This window comes from Panulirus ornatus, chromosome 11 (genome assembly GCF_036320965.1).
Source record: "Panulirus ornatus isolate Po-2019 chromosome 11, ASM3632096v1, whole genome shotgun sequence".
Lineage (NCBI taxonomy): Eukaryota > Metazoa > Arthropoda > Malacostraca > Decapoda > Palinuridae > Panulirus > Panulirus ornatus.
This window is the reverse complement of record NC_092234.1, coordinates 3420555-3435918: the sequence shown is the minus strand read 5'-3', so window position 1 is coordinate 3435918 and position 15364 is coordinate 3420555. Positions and strand designations below refer to the sequence as shown.

At 38.9% G+C, this 15364-nt stretch overlaps 2 protein-coding genes across 6 annotated transcripts in view; one reads left to right on the top strand and one right to left on the bottom strand.

The window, feature by feature from the left end:
- Positions 1-1559, bottom strand: part of Ctf4 (Chromosome transmission fidelity 4) — a 38724-nt gene extending 37165 nt beyond the window's left edge. For 2 of the 4 annotated variants that reach the window (XR_011713305.1, XM_071666391.1), the window contains exons 1-2: positions 1360-1559; positions 704-815 (exon numbers count right to left, since the gene is read on the bottom strand). Coding sequence is in view for 3 of the 4 variants with exons in the window: in XM_071666391.1 (XP_071522492.1) it covers positions 704-815; positions 1360-1457 (210 nt within the window). In the remaining variant the exon portion in view is untranslated. Of the gene's footprint in view, positions 1-703; positions 824-1359 lie in introns of all 4 variants that reach the window. The other 2 variants (XM_071666392.1, XM_071666393.1) reach the window with 2 other exon arrangements.
- Positions 1560-1943: 384 nt separating this feature from the next.
- LOC139751207 (uncharacterized) lies at positions 1944-15301 on the top strand. Of its 2 annotated transcripts, none has more exons than XM_071666383.1 (2): positions 1944-2072; positions 7419-15301. In XM_071666383.1, exon 2 carries the CDS (start codon positions 7813-7815, stop codon positions 9655-9657), a length of 1845 nt encoding a protein of 614 aa, XP_071522484.1. In that variant the 5' UTR covers positions 1944-2072; positions 7419-7812; the 3' UTR covers positions 9658-15301. The 2 variants fall into 2 exon arrangements, with proteins under 2 accessions (XP_071522484.1, XP_071522485.1); XM_071666384.1 differs by having other exon boundaries at positions 1962-2422.
- Positions 15302-15364: the final 63 nt, after the last annotated feature.

Genomic DNA, 15364 nt, shown 5'->3' with positions numbered 1-15364 from the left:
TTAGGGGGCCCTTTTGCCTCTCGAATAGCAAAAATGAGAAAAATAAGGAAAAGTGGTTACACAGTTTTTTTTCTTTCCATAATATCTTACAAGTTTACATAACCTTATAACACTGCAAACTTTTAAATACTCTTGGTTTAAGTCTCTCCATAGTCTGTTTATGTTTGTGTCATACTCCTGAGTTATGTAGCTTCCCTGACAACCTTTCCTTATCTATTCTCTTCCTAAGCCCAAACCATTTCAGCATACCCTTTTCAGCTCTCAACAACACTCTTTTTATTACCACACTTCTCTCTTACCCTATCATTAATCACTCACTCAAACCACCTTACACCAAGTATCCTTCAACATTTCATTTCCAGAACATCCATCATCCTTGACAGCCTTATCTATAGCCCATGCCTTGCATCCATGTAACATTGCTGTGAATACTATACCTTCAAACATACCCATCTTTGCCCTCCCAAATAGCGTTTTCTCTTTCAACACATTCTTCAGTGTTCCGAGACCATTCATCCCATACATACCCAATGACTCGCTTTCACTTCCACAGTTCCATCTGCTCTCATGTCTACTTCTAGGTATCTTGATACTTCACTTCCTACAAGTTTTCTCCAAACACACAATCCAACTAACCTGTCCCTCAATGCTGCTCAAGATAATAATCAATGTTAATTGCTAAACTGCACCATATGGAACTCACCAAATATGCGACAGCAGATGCACAATCAGCAACCACATGGGTTTTACAATCATCATCATCAAGCCCTTCAAATATACGTACTTCCCCATCAGCTCCACATGTTATCATGTACCTGAAAAGCTAAATACAAATAGGAACATTCTTTAAGATGTACAAAAATATTCGTGCAACGTGGAATGCAAGGACTTTTTGCACTGTAGACTGAAAATCATTTACTATTCAAAACTAAAATGGACTGCTACCTACTTCTGATGTGGCGATAAACAACTTTGATTGCAGGCAAAATGAGCCCAGCATATAGATATAGCATAAGCTCACACAACTGTACCGAGACCGGCCATTTCAACCATTCTTTCTCCATCTAACCATCAAAAGATGCGTGCCTAAAAGGAATATAACATTTTTTGGAAGTCAGACTGGGATTTACGAAGGCTGAAATAACCACTGTCTAATCTAACATACACCATGCGGTGCATGTGTTAAATAGCTTGTCTTTTCAACGGAAAGGCCCAAGCTGGGAGTCCAAGTAAAAACATAAAGAACAGATCACCCTGACGACTAATGCTAGCATATCGGGCCTTATTCATTCTAACACATAACCTCATCCCTTCCCCTAAAAGCCGGCCTTTATCCTTAGCCGATGGTACAGTACCGACCTGCCATCATTTGTGTAGCAAATATCAGTGTGCCCCTCCAAATGAGCAAACCGCGTGGGTCTCATCTTTTTCAGCTGCATATTGGCTATTTCCAGCATCCACAGGTTACCTCACATAAACAATAGCACTTCACATTCCACATCTAGCAACAGACAGCTGATTTTGCGCGCCAATGGTTGAACAACTTCCATCTTCAAAGGGAATCTAACTGTGTAAACTTTATTACTTCATAATTCATCTGTTGTAAGATCTTTGAATTATTACATTAATTCATAATTCTAAATCATTATAATTTTGTATCAATCAATAAAGATTATTCTATGTATCTATTTTATTGCTAAAGATAATAGGTTCTCATTTGCAAAAATTCCCCCCCCCACAACAATGACGTACATACAGAACTGTATGTTTTTATCTTCAAAGATTAAATCAAAAGCTGCACAATTACTTATAAAGCCGAGAAAATAATATTAAACAGTATAGTAATTACTATTTCTATTTCATAAGAGGAAAGTTCAGAACAAAATATATTGTTTACAAAAGATGTTATAGTGACGTCATTGGGATGAATGACGAGGGCCGAGGCCATTTTCAACCATTCAGTGAGGTGCTTGACCACTGTGGTAGACAGTGATGACTATATTCGGCTAGCATTTGTTATCTTCGCGGACACGCATGTTGATAATTGACAGTGTAAATATGCACAATTAAAGGTAATTATCAGAGAGCATGGATCCTGCTTTGCAGATTATCGTGCAGATAGTCAGACGAAAAAGAAATTACAAAGTGAAAATAGTGGTTGTAGGCAAGTTAGGTGTTTAAAGGCAATATGGTCGAAGAGTAGTGATTCATGATGGTGGCCTTGGATGATTTATGAAGAAATAGTGTACAGCACGTGTTTCTTAATGACATGAGTAGGTCCAAGACAATGAAGATGGTACATATAAATCCTGAGAGAGGTAAGAGTAGGCAGTCCTCCCTCTCTCTCTCTCTCCTCCCAGGATGATGTCTTGTGGCGACGCAAGATGGTCCTCGGGGCTCCTGGCGGCTGTGACGCCAAACTGTGAGCCACGAAATATTTGTTTGCTTCTTGTGAAAGAAACCATGTTTCTATAGGTAGAGGGAGCTTTACACTCGTTAGTTTTTATCTGTGTCTCGTATTTCCATCAAATAGACTTGAATTTATCAGTAGTCATCTTGTAGTCCCTCACTTATTAGATTGTTCCACTTGTCAGTTACAGCTGAAAAGCAGTATTTAGATTACAGATATTTAATCAACCTGACGAACAGCACCATAGATTAGATTTAAAAGAATAATTTTGCAATTATATCCTCTCAGTGTATTCCTTACAATTATGGAGTCTTCAACGTTATTATTTTTACACCAAACCTTTACTGCTGTGTATATTTTTCTTATCAATATTAATCCGGAGACTTCATGCATTCCACCATAATTCATCGTGCTTCATTCGAGGAGAAGTAGTGATTTATCCAGGCAACACTGTTAGCCATGGCTGTTGAGTGATTTTGTTTTGCAATAATAGTTTAGTGTTTACATAGATCGAGTTGAAGAGCACGATTTGAAATGTATAACTTTATTCTCCAGTTATAAGCAAGGCGATACTGTTGAGGTAATGAACATTAAGGTTAATATGTTTTTGTTAAAAGTGAAAAATTAAGAGATCCTGTGAAAACCAAATCTAGTCTCCCCAAACATCTGATGTTGATCTTGTTTCTTGATATTTGAAAAATATCCAATTCTTCTATTCATCATATGCAAGCCATTATTGGTATTGTTTACATTCCAGTACATAGCACTGATTTTATATTCTGAGTGGTCTCATTATATGTATGATTGACTTGCTCTGATAACCTTAATATCTGTCCAGTTCTAGTTATCACTGATCGAAATTCATTGAAAATTATATTTTGATAAGGGTGAGCTTAGGTTGATTGTCTGACATCCATCTGTCATTTCATTATAAATGTATGTAGATTTTTATTTTTTGTATATATATATTATCCCTAGGGATAAGGGAGAAAAAATACTTCCCACATATTCCCTGTGTGTCGTAGAAGGTGACAAAAAGGGGCTGGAAATCCTCCCCTTTTGTTTTTAAATTTCCAAAAGGAGGAACAGAGAAGGGGCCAAGTGAGGATGTTTCCTCAAAGGCTCAGTCCTCTTTATTAACGCTACCTCGCTAATGCGGAAAATGGCGAATAGTATGAAACAAAAAAATATGTATTGGAATTGAGTAGACATCAAACTTACCAGTCATTGTCTCAGCACTTGATGATTCTGTTGATACTATAGATGAGCTGAAATCCATAGCGTTCCTTACTGACTGTGATAAATAAAAGAAGCTTGCAAATGGCAACCATACCATTAACATAATTTTGAATGAATCAAAAGTAAGGTAAATCTTGGCTGCTAGGTGAGGTTAGGTCAGGTTATGATAAATTCTTTGATTTTTTTTTCTTATTTTTATATACCTCCTGCTTTAACCTTATGTTCTTGACATAATTTTCACTACCATATACAATGGTCTAGATCACACTCTGCCACTCTTATTTCATTTTATAAACATTACACTACCATTGCAAAAGAAAAGCACTAAATATTCAAACCTATTAGTGCCACATGGTTAATGTACTGTTGCACGTTACCAATTTTTGGTAAATAAATGGAAATGAGGGCCATATTTGCATCATAGACAAATGTTTTTAGGAATAAACCCCCCAATTTAGTACACTATAGTATATTCATCCCAGATGCACCAGAACTGCATACAGTAACTTTCATAGGCATGGAGAAAGCCATAGTGGTGATGAGAGAGAAGACTGAAATTCAATATTTCTGAGAGTATGAGAATTGAGGAGAGATTCAAAGACCTTGGAAATGATATATGTCAAAGCAACAGGACAGTAGTTAGAGGGGTTAGAATGGTTATTCTTTTTGGGGTTAGGATGTACCAACACATTCTTCTAAGGAGGAAAAATTGTGGCTTGTACACGGAAGCTGAACAGACAAGCAAGCACAGGCACAAGTTCAGAGGTGCACTCTTTCAGTCTCTAGGGATGGATGCAATTAGGATCATGAGCCTTCCTTACGTTCAAAGAGAGGAGTATTTTTAGGAGAGTTTGAAAAGCGATTTAGGGAAGGGATATAGGATTAGTGAGAGGAGCATGAGAGGATGATGTAATGTTAGTCATCCAGGGTAGAGTTAGAAGAGAAATGGAAACTATGAGTTGCTTTGTCTATGGAGACGGCTATTGTGCCATCATAACAGAAAGTGAAGAAAAGGTAGAGCAACAGAAGTTGTTAGCGATGCCATTAGCTGTTGAGATAAGATAGGCCTATCATTAAATGATGAGGAGAATTTATTGCACTTCCTTTGAAAACAGGAATGCTTTCCCTCACAGATAACATATTTGTAATGTTATTATTGGGGTACCCCCTGGAATTAATGATTGCAATGCTTGCCATGTATATCAGTGATATATAAATGCCTGTAAATTTTATGCTAGTGGATGATACTAAAATCTTTAAAGCCATCTTAAATGAAGAAGAATGTCTTATGCTTTTGGGAGATAAGTTTAAGTTGAGATTGGATTTAGAAAGGATTGTGGAAATTTCACTCGGAAAAATGTGTCATTAGGCTAGTTGCCCATTGGGTAAGGAACTTGTGCAAGTTTTCTGATGAATCAAGCTCACAGTGATTAAACGAGTTAAAGAAGAAAAGGATATTGATATCTATGGAAGTGAAAATTTGGTTCATTATTGTATGTGGGTGTATTAGAGATTTGGTATGGCAGGTAATGAATTGTTGGGTGGTAGAGTGGGTGAAACGTAATATTTTGAGGTGGTTTTGGCTTGTGGAAAGAATGCAAGATGAGGATTTTACAAGGAGGGTGCATGATAGTATGAGTAAAGTGGTTAGTGTGAGAGGAAAACCACCTGTGACATGGAGAAATAGAGTGGGAGAGTACTGGAAGGAGAGAAATGATGGAAGAATGCATGAAATGGTGTATATGTGGGAGGCATGGAAGGATAGGGATTATAAGTGGAGACTGCTGTGGCCACTCACTTCAGAGTTTTTGGAGGGAACAACCATCAGAGATATAGATAGACAGGAAGCATTTTTTTTTTCTTCTGTAAAGTGTATATATGTATAAGTGTATTTAAATGAATGGCTGAATACATATGCATATCTTTCATATATTTTTTCAAGTGTTGCATTCATGTAATAAACAGTCTGGTGCAGCAAAACAAAGGTAAATAAAGGATTTGTTTTTTCATTTTTCTTACTTCAGCTTGCATATCTTCAGTTTTATAAGAATTTAATGTTTTCATTGTTTCTTATTTGTTAGCCTACGGCAAAGTTTTCAGGTTGCTGCAGTTTACAGATTAAGTTGTTTATCAGTTTCACTTTCAAGCACTCAGGCCATAAATGAAATGCCCAGCTAAGCAGTTATGAGGAAATATATCCTGCTCTTGTCTTTGCTTTTTAGTAAGATAAATTTGTGGGTTGACATCCTTAGTTGGGCACCTAACTTAGTGGAAGGGAACAAAGTATGTATGTCATAGGAACCTTCTCAATTAGTTAAGGTCACTAGTGGCATGTAAAGGGGTTTAGTCCTGTGACCACTGCTTTTCTTGATCCATTTAAAGAAGGATCGACCTATACCTGCAAATGTATGTGGATGATGCCAAGATCATGATAGAAGTAGAATGTGAGGAGGACATACTAAAGGCTTCGTTACAAAGATTATCTAGCAGAAACTATGTGTGAGAGGGACTCTAGTGTGTCTTTGTGTTTACCTTGAATTGACTTTGAAGGTATTTTAACCCCATAGTTCAAGCCGTGTCCATACTGCTGAGTTAGGTCACTGGTTATCTAAGGTAGTGGAGGCTCACATAGTCATCATGCTAATAGAGAACTGTTTTTTGAGTGTAGGTTGGGAGCTGTGCCCTCCAGGTTTTTCACTGTTTACAATATGATACACCTTTCCCATCTTTGTTTCAATAAGTACAGCCTCCATGATTTCAGTTGTTCCTAGTACAGTAGTTCAGATCCTTTACATCAGTGCAAACTAGCGGAATATCTCTGAAAACTTTTTGATGGTAGTTTTGCCCGCCAGGAAAGAAGAGTTGACATTGCATTCAAGTACTATACATGATTAAGTAGATATTTTGCTGACAGTTCACATCATTTATAAGGCTGTGACTCGAATGTACCTCTCAAGAGTAATCCCTGTAATTAAAGAAGCACATAGAAATGATAGAGAGGGTCCAGAAGGGGACAGCATTGATGGAACCAAAATCATAGCAAGAGTTATAGGAAGAGAGTTTAGGTCATAAATTTGTCCACCTTGGAGGAGAGAAGTGGAAGGGATTATTTGATCTCAATATTTAAGTTTTTGAACTTGTTTAATGACATAGAGAACAGTTCTTTGAAAAGTGCAAAGACAGAACAAACAGAGGAGACTTTAAATGGGAATATATAAAAATCTGAAGTATTGTAGTAAAAGATTTGTGGATAAATGGAATGAGTTGAGTATTGAAGTTGTGGGTACAAACATCCTACAAAATTTGAAAACAAATGACAGGAGAAAAAAGTTTAAAAGATAAGTCCACACAAGTGTCAAACTCCTTCCCTTCTCATAAAAATAGATAATTATTCACTAAATGCTCACACCCCACAGGCTGCTGTTCAGTGTGGCCAACATGTTTATTGCCATGCTGGCTTGGCTTATGTTGATCTTATAGGCATATGTCCAGTATAACATTTTGCTGACTTGTAACATAGAATTGTAGTCAAAGCAAGAGGGAATTTAAGTCACTGTTAATCACTAACCACATATCAGTAACCATCAGTTATGGATTGTGTGAGAATTTGATCAGTGTTGCATAAATTATAGTACTTTATGTGTGGGTATATTGTAATGTTATATACTGGTATATTGCATGATGAAATATGATGATTTTATTTTCAACACATTCCCTCCGACATCACATTTGTATCATGTCTCATTTTTTGGATGTTCTCTTCCAACAGGTTAAAGGTGCAAAAGGATGTCTGTTGTAGGGTGACTTACAGATAATTGTGTCACCTTCTGTCAGCCTCTGCATACTTCACTGCCTTCTCATGTTACAAGGTTAATGCTCCTCACTATCATACAGTATTTGCAGTTGTGATGCATTAAATGTTAGGAAATGGTGGTGATAGAGTGAAATGCATTACTTAACTATTGATGAGAGAAAGTAGGAGGCATTCCCACTTATACAAGAAGTGAATAACCTTGCTCTTGTGCGGGTCTTAAAAGCATCTAAGGAGTGTGGCTGAGTATGAACATGGAGATGGGGCTGTGAGGGTGGCGGGTGAGAGCAGCAGGCATGAGGTCGGGCGTGCCCTGACCCGTGCACCCCGAGTCGTGCCCCCCGAGCCAACCATGGGCCAGGGGGCCAGCTACCACCATCACGAACACCAGTCACACCAGCAACAGGCATCACGCTGGGCCATGGATGCAACAGCAGATCCTACACATAGCCCCCATCAGGTGCGGCAGCGGGTACAGCACCAGCAACAGCAGAGGGAGATGAGAGAACTGCAGCTGGATAGGGAACACCAAGAGAGACATCTTCAGCAGCAGGAGCTTGTGAGCCTCACCACTGGTTGTTGTGGCTCAGGTTCAGCATGCAGCTGTGGAGGTAGCCTTTCATCCACAGCTGCAATTTATGGCACTGCATCTGCCCCAGACCCTAACCCTCACTCAGTTGTGGTGACACCCCCTCGTAGTCTTCCCCATCACCATCACCACCGTCATCACCAGCAGCGGCCAGACTCCCCCCCTTCCACGAGCGCCACTCCCTCTAATAGTGGCAACAGGTGTAGTGGAGCTGGCGGAACATGTAGCAACAGTAGTGGATGTGGTCACTGGTGTTCTTCCTGCAGGGTCCATGTTCAGTTAGAGGTAGAATGTGTAGGGGGCATGGAGTCACGACCCTCACCCCCACGGGGTGGCCGTCTCCGTACACTTGCCTTTCCCAAGAGGCATCGTCACAAGACCAAGACACCCACCAGGGACCTCCCACCACAGCCCAAGAAGAAAAAGACTCCATGGACTTTCAGATTAAATTGCAGGCTGCGGCCATCCAAGTCTGAGCCAGAGCCAGACACAAGCTCCAGTGTAGGTTGTGGTGCTTGCATGTGTCCAGGTCTGCGCCGACCTGAACCTGACCTTCACACCCATCACCACCACCACCACCTTCACCATGAACATGCTTCTACTCAGGACATGCCCATGGTATCCAGTGTAGGTGCAGGAATGGCTGCAAGTCCTGGTGGTGCTGTGGCTTTGAGGGCTCCTGTCATTGACCTGTCCAGATTTAATCCTGAAGCTTATCCAATTGATGATTGGGAGGAGAGAGCAAGACAGGAGAGGGCACGGGAGATGGCAGAAGGCGTAGAACCACCTCCAGGATTTACCCCTGGACCCCATGGCTTGACACCAGCACATCATGCTCTAACTCCAGCACACCATGCCCTGACACATCTTCAGCTTCAACATCAGCATCAGCTGCAGCTGCAACAAGCAGGTGCAGTGACTTCTTTACCCCTTCCTTATAATTCCATGTTAGACTTACAGCTGCTGCTTGAACGCTCTCTTCGCATAGGTCTTGGGGGTCCACGTTCCATTGCTGCCTCCCTCACAGAGGAGACTTTATTACAGCAGGTTGGCCGTCTTGCGGGGGATGGCTCACTGCTACAGCGGACTGTACACACTCAAGTGGATTACATTCACTGTCTTGTACCTGATCTCCTCAGCATAACCAATTGTGTGTTCTACTGGGGCAAGATGGACCGATATGAGGCTGAGCGGCTCCTTGACAATCGTCCAGAGGGAACCTTCCTGCTTCGGGACTCTGCACAAGAAGAATACCTCTTTTCTGTTTCCTTCAGACGTTATGGTCGGTCTCTCCATGCACGCATTGAACAGTGGAACCACAAATTCAGTTTTGATTCACATGATCCAGGTGTATTTGCATCAGACACTGTATGTGGCCTGATAGAGCATTACAAGGATCCATCATGCTGTATGTTCTTTGAACCAATGCTGACCAATCCACTTGCTCGGACATTCCCATTTCCATTGCAGCACCTATGTCGTGCTGTCATTTGTTCCACCACCACCTATGATGGTATCAATAGCCTTCGCCTCCCCAAGCCACTCAATAACTACCTCAAAGAGTATCATTACAAACAGCGGGTGAGAGTGCGGCGCCTCGACCACTAGCAGTACCACTTGCTGCACGAGCTCAAGAGTGATCAGACTGTAGCACAACATGCAGCATTCCCAGTAGTGCCATGTGTACCACCTTTGGTGGCAAATGAGGGCACAGAAACCGCAAAAGATAGCAAAAGCGTCAGAGTTACATCAAGTATATCTTTACCAGTGCAAGATGCAGACATTGCCAGTAGGATCACGAGCTTGTGACTTGTTTAGATTTTGGGGGCTACCATCAACACTTTAGGGGGTGATTATCCATGTTATAGTCATTGCAGAGAAGAATGTTCGATTATCTTCTCACGTATGTTAAATCACTGCCACTCTCTACCAGGCAATTACCATACCCCTCTGATTCATAAGCCATGATGCCTTCTTACTAGCAATGATGGTGCTGCTAATTCTTATTCACCCACCACAAGATCATTAACTTCTTCCCTACACACCCTCAGTGTTTTCAAAACACTGTTATAAGTCATAGGTGTGTTTATATTCTCCTGCTTGGGAAAGAAGCAACTGGAATGCCTAGATACGCTTAAATTTTGTGTTATATATTAAAACACTTGTACACCCCCTTTCCATGTCCCTCTGCAAGAGAACATACATGTAGTTGTTAGGTATGAGTGCGTGTGGAAGCATAATGTTGGTGGTATGCGAGAGAGAGCATAATGAAGCTGGTTGTCTGAGGTGTGGACAAAGTGATCCCTGTGCCTTGGCATAGCTAGTTTCTTGCTTTGCCCCTCTGTCCTTGCCACTGTTTCCTGTGGATCAACTCATATTATTAAGGTGGAGAGAGCTGGGGTTCAGTCTAGGTTGTTACATTGTGATTTAAATGCATTTGAATAAATATGACTACTGAGCAATTGCTTATGAATCCAAGGGACTATGAATACTAAATCTTAATCATGAAAATTTCTTGATTTCATATACTAGTAACACAGGAAAATCAGTGGGCTTTTTTATTTTATCAATGCCTTTCTTAGTGGGATTTGAGTTGAAATAAGACTGGACAAAATACTGGTGTTCAATATGCTTGCAGTAGCATCCCATCACTCTTAGGTTTTTCATGTGTATTGTGTGTTAGTGTGATTTGGCTTACAGATCAGAAATTGCCATCTTGATCAGTGCTTATGAGTGTGTTTGTGTGTACATGCATGATATGGGTGTTTGTTCATTCTGTATTGCAAGTGTGTGGTTGAGATAGTTGATTGAATATGCATCTTTCTATTGTACAGAGAATGCCCTTTGTCACTGTGAGAGTTAGGGTTTGATTCATTTGAGATGAACATTAGGTTTGTAAGTGTATTTTTAAGTTTCTATTATACATGTGATATATACATTTATGAACATGGTTTGAATTGTAATTTATGACTTTGTGCTTTATGAAATGGAATGTATTCTCATGAGTTACTAATCAGAATTGTAATTTGACTTTGTGCTTTATAAAATGGAATGTTTTCTCATGAGTTACTAATCACAGATATGTTACTTTAAACAGCTGTAAGGCAGTTTATTTCATTAAATCATACAAGTTTAAATTGTGCACCAGCTATACCTAGGTATTGGAAATAGCTACCCTTTGATTTGCTGGCTCCAGATGTGGCAGCACTCCTCCCCATTGAGCACTATGACATCCATTGAAAGAACTATTAGTTTATGAATCAGCAACATTAGTGCGGTATCCAGTAATGGATGTATTAAGGTAAAAGTGTACAGTATTAACATCAGTTGCAGGATTTATTAATGTGCATCAATGGCATCAGTATCCATCAAATTATATATTTGTGAATGGGTCCACAGTATCAGCATTGATTGAATGATGTTTTATTGCATGAATTTAAAGTATCAACATTCATTGAGAGATTCATTGATTTATTGATATACAGAATGGACATCCAGTGAATGACATATTAGTTTATGAGTTGAAAGAGTCTGCATCTGGTGATCGATGTTTTAGTTTCTGAGTACATTTGGAAAATCCAGTAAATGGTATATTAGTTAATGGGTCGACAACACCAGATGCATGACAAGTGTATGAGTCTGTAGTATCATCCCATGGTGAAAGATGTTTGATTTATGAGTAAAGCATTAGTGGTGGATGATACTTAACGTAACATTGTGCAGTATCATTACCCAGTGAATGATGTAATAGTTTATAAGCATAGCTCCAGTATTCAGAGAATGTATAGTTGTTGAGTACATTGTTGGAATCTAGATAATGGTATATTACTAAATGAATACATCATCCCTATCCAGTTTGTGATGTATTTTTTGGGTCTATAGCATCAATGACACATGTATTGTTTATTAATGAGTACAAGATCTAGTGTCCCGTAAGTAATGGCTTAAATTTTGAGTCTATAACATCAGTATGCTATGAATTGTATTACTTTTTATGCCTTGAACATTAATGTCCAGCAAATTGTATGGACAGTTTTGTATGAGCATAAATCATTAGCGTCCAGTGAATCGTGTTAACAGTCCACAACATGGTATTTATTGAATATTATTTTACACTTAGTTCTATGTCTCATTACAATATCCATTGGCAACTGTATTTCTGGTAAGAATTTAGTTTTGGTATCTAGTAAAAGATATATATGTTCAGAAGTTTATAATAGTGTCCGGTGGGTGATATGTAAATGTGAGTCACCAGTAAGAATATCCAATAAAATACACGTGTTTATTTCTAGAACATATTGTTATGATATCTTGTGCTGGCCTAATGTTTGAGTTGTTTGGTGTTTATGACTTAGAAGATCCATGGCAACTGAAGGTATTGATGTACCGCTTGTTCTTGGATGTTCATCATGCTGGTCACAAGTTACTGACTCTCACTTGTAAGTTCCCCTCATTTCTTGGTCAGTCATCTGGTATTTTTGATCAATTTCGTATTGGCCTGAGGGAAAGTTTTGTCTTTTGTATGTTGTACATACGTTTTTTCAATCTTTTTGATATCATAATTGTATTACAGAAGTCATGCATTCTCTGTGTTTAAGTGGACAAGATCTTTTCCATTGCTAATACATAATGTGTATGTAGTAGAACACAGAAATTTTACTTCAGGAAATATTCATGAAGAAAATGAGTCTTGGTTATGTATGTTGAGATTTGTCTTGGGATGAAACATGCATTTTGGCCTTATAGTAGGTGATGGTATCCAGCCCCCAGACTGTTTATAATGGTATTGTTGCTGCATCACCATTTTGCTGTTTATATAACATCAACTTTAAGTTTGCCAGCACCTGGACTTACGAGTTCTTTGGCTACTTATACATCTGTTAACACACTGTTCAGCGTAACATCAAGCTGCAGTCATAACTGTGTTCTTCTTGAAATTTTTTGTTTAGAATTTTATGATTTAGGGTGAAGGCAGACTTATGGCTCAACTTCTCGGTCACAGCCTTCTTGTCTTGTATCTTGTATCTCATTCTTTATTCCAGATCCTTCCCTTTCCATCCTTATGTCCTCTTTATATCTGTTCTCTCCTATCTTCATTTTTTCATGTTCTGCTCCACCTCCTTTCAATCATCTTCCCTTTAGTGTTCCCATGGCTACAGGGTCATTTGCTTGTGTTGCATCTGGTTCATGTTGCAGTTAACTATGCCAGCAGCTGTTTGTGGTACTGGAAGTTCATCAAAAACATTTTAAGCAGTGTTCAGTGCAAGTCCTTGCCTTGGAGTAATTAGTATTAAACCTCGGAAAGTACAGTATCAGTATTTCAAAATGATCTAGGAAAGTGTTCCATATAAGGTTCATAGTAACTATTTCCTGTCATTCAAACTCTTTGGTCTCTAAATTGAGTTGTGGTCAAGTTATCCATTTGGTAGAGGAATCAATCATGATGACTGAATGAGGTTTGGTTATCTTTGTGGAAGTTTTAGCATTTTCTTGTACTCTAAACGATGCTGATTTCATATTCCATAGTTGTTAATTTTCATATTCAAGAAAGCTAGTCCATAAAAGACGATATTACCTAGCTCCTTACATTAGCTGTAAGTTGTATGGTGTGTGAAGTCTTTTCTCTGCAGTGCATCTGTCAAGTATCAGAACACTGAATTGTAAATTTTGCTTTCACTGTTGTAAGATTTTAAAACTTATTTGTAATTATTGGCAAACAGAAGGTAAATGGGATAAGTTTCCATCAGTGTTTTTAGGTGGAAACCAAAACATGAGATGTTGAGTTTATATTTAAGACAGCTTCAGTCTCTGTAACACCACAGTTCTGTCTGAATGGTGAATGGGCTGGTAATCTAGAAGATAGATGATTAACCTGGGATTAAGATAAAGTTTTATGCCAGTGTTTTGTGATTTATTTTACAAACTCAGATTAAAGAGAAAGGAAAGAATGCAGTGCTGCAAGATGAAGGGCAAACCGAATCCAAGTTCCCTTCTGAGTTTATCTCAAGGTTGTTTTGAGATGCAACACAAGCTTACTAACCACTGGTAGAGATATCTCATTTTGTATGAAGTTGAACACCTTTATCTCTGTTTTAAGTTAGTGTAACATGAAATGAAGCCTATTGTGATTTTGTGAAAATTATGTTACAGTTTAAAAGCAACAGCAGCAAGCCTGTGTTAAAAGAAGCTTTAAGCAGAAGGCCAGTGTTACATGAACTTTTGTAAGCAGAGGAGTCTCTGTTACCAAGAGCTGTAAGCTGCAAAGATTCAGGTGTCACATGAAGCTGTTAGCAGCAGGGTGCATGTGTTACATAAAGCTTTAAGCAGGAGACAGCCAGTGGTACAAAAAGATGTAAGCAAAGTGGGCCAGTGCTACATTATACTGCAAGCAATAGGGCCAGTGTTAAAGCTGTAAGTTGATGACGTAAACTGAAATTAGAGGCTAAGATTACATTAAGCTGTCAGCAGAAAGCCATTGTCGTGTAAAGTTGTAAGGTAGATCATTGCTAAAGCTGAGAAGCGAAGATCATTGTTGAAAATAGCTTTGAATGAAAGAATTGCAGTGCTTCAATGTAATCAATGTGGGTTTATCACAGTAATACTGGTACATATTTAGATTCTGAATTTTTTCCCTACTCATCAGCAGAAAATTGAATTTGGTGTTTATGTTTGTTGTTGACAATGATTTATGACCATCTATATCTGTGTTAGGTGTGTATTGCATTTCACTGTTATTCTTGAACAAAAGGCATGTTCCTTGATTTTGTACAGAACAGCTTTAATGTATATTTGCCCAATGAGGCATTGGTGTGTGTGTATGGGAAAGGAAAAGGATGTGTTGAATGGATGTGGATGTATTCTGGTCTTGTAAATAATGTGAACATATAGATGTGGAGCTCTGAACACTTGTCTTCAGGCCTCAGATAATCAGAGTTCGAGCTATAGATTCTAAAATGTGCTTAAAGGTTTGTGTATCTGTACAGTATAATTATTTGTAAGGAGAGACTGGTTGAGGCTCCCCAGGTGGCCCTAATATTAGCTAAATGGTGTTATACTTCGGATGCCTTGGCTATGGTCTGATGTACATAGGACAATGTCGTTTCCAGGATGTAATTCTTTGCCAAAATATATTTCTTAGTTGGATTAACTAATGTACAGAGGAACAGATGAGGTTTTGACCTTATTTTGTAATGTGTATAAAAGTGTAGTTCGGCCTCCTTTAGAAGGCAGTCAATAAAGTATCTTTGGTATGGCTGATGTTTTGAAACTTCTATCCTATTTGATTAATTCGTTATATTTAAAAATATTCTGTCAG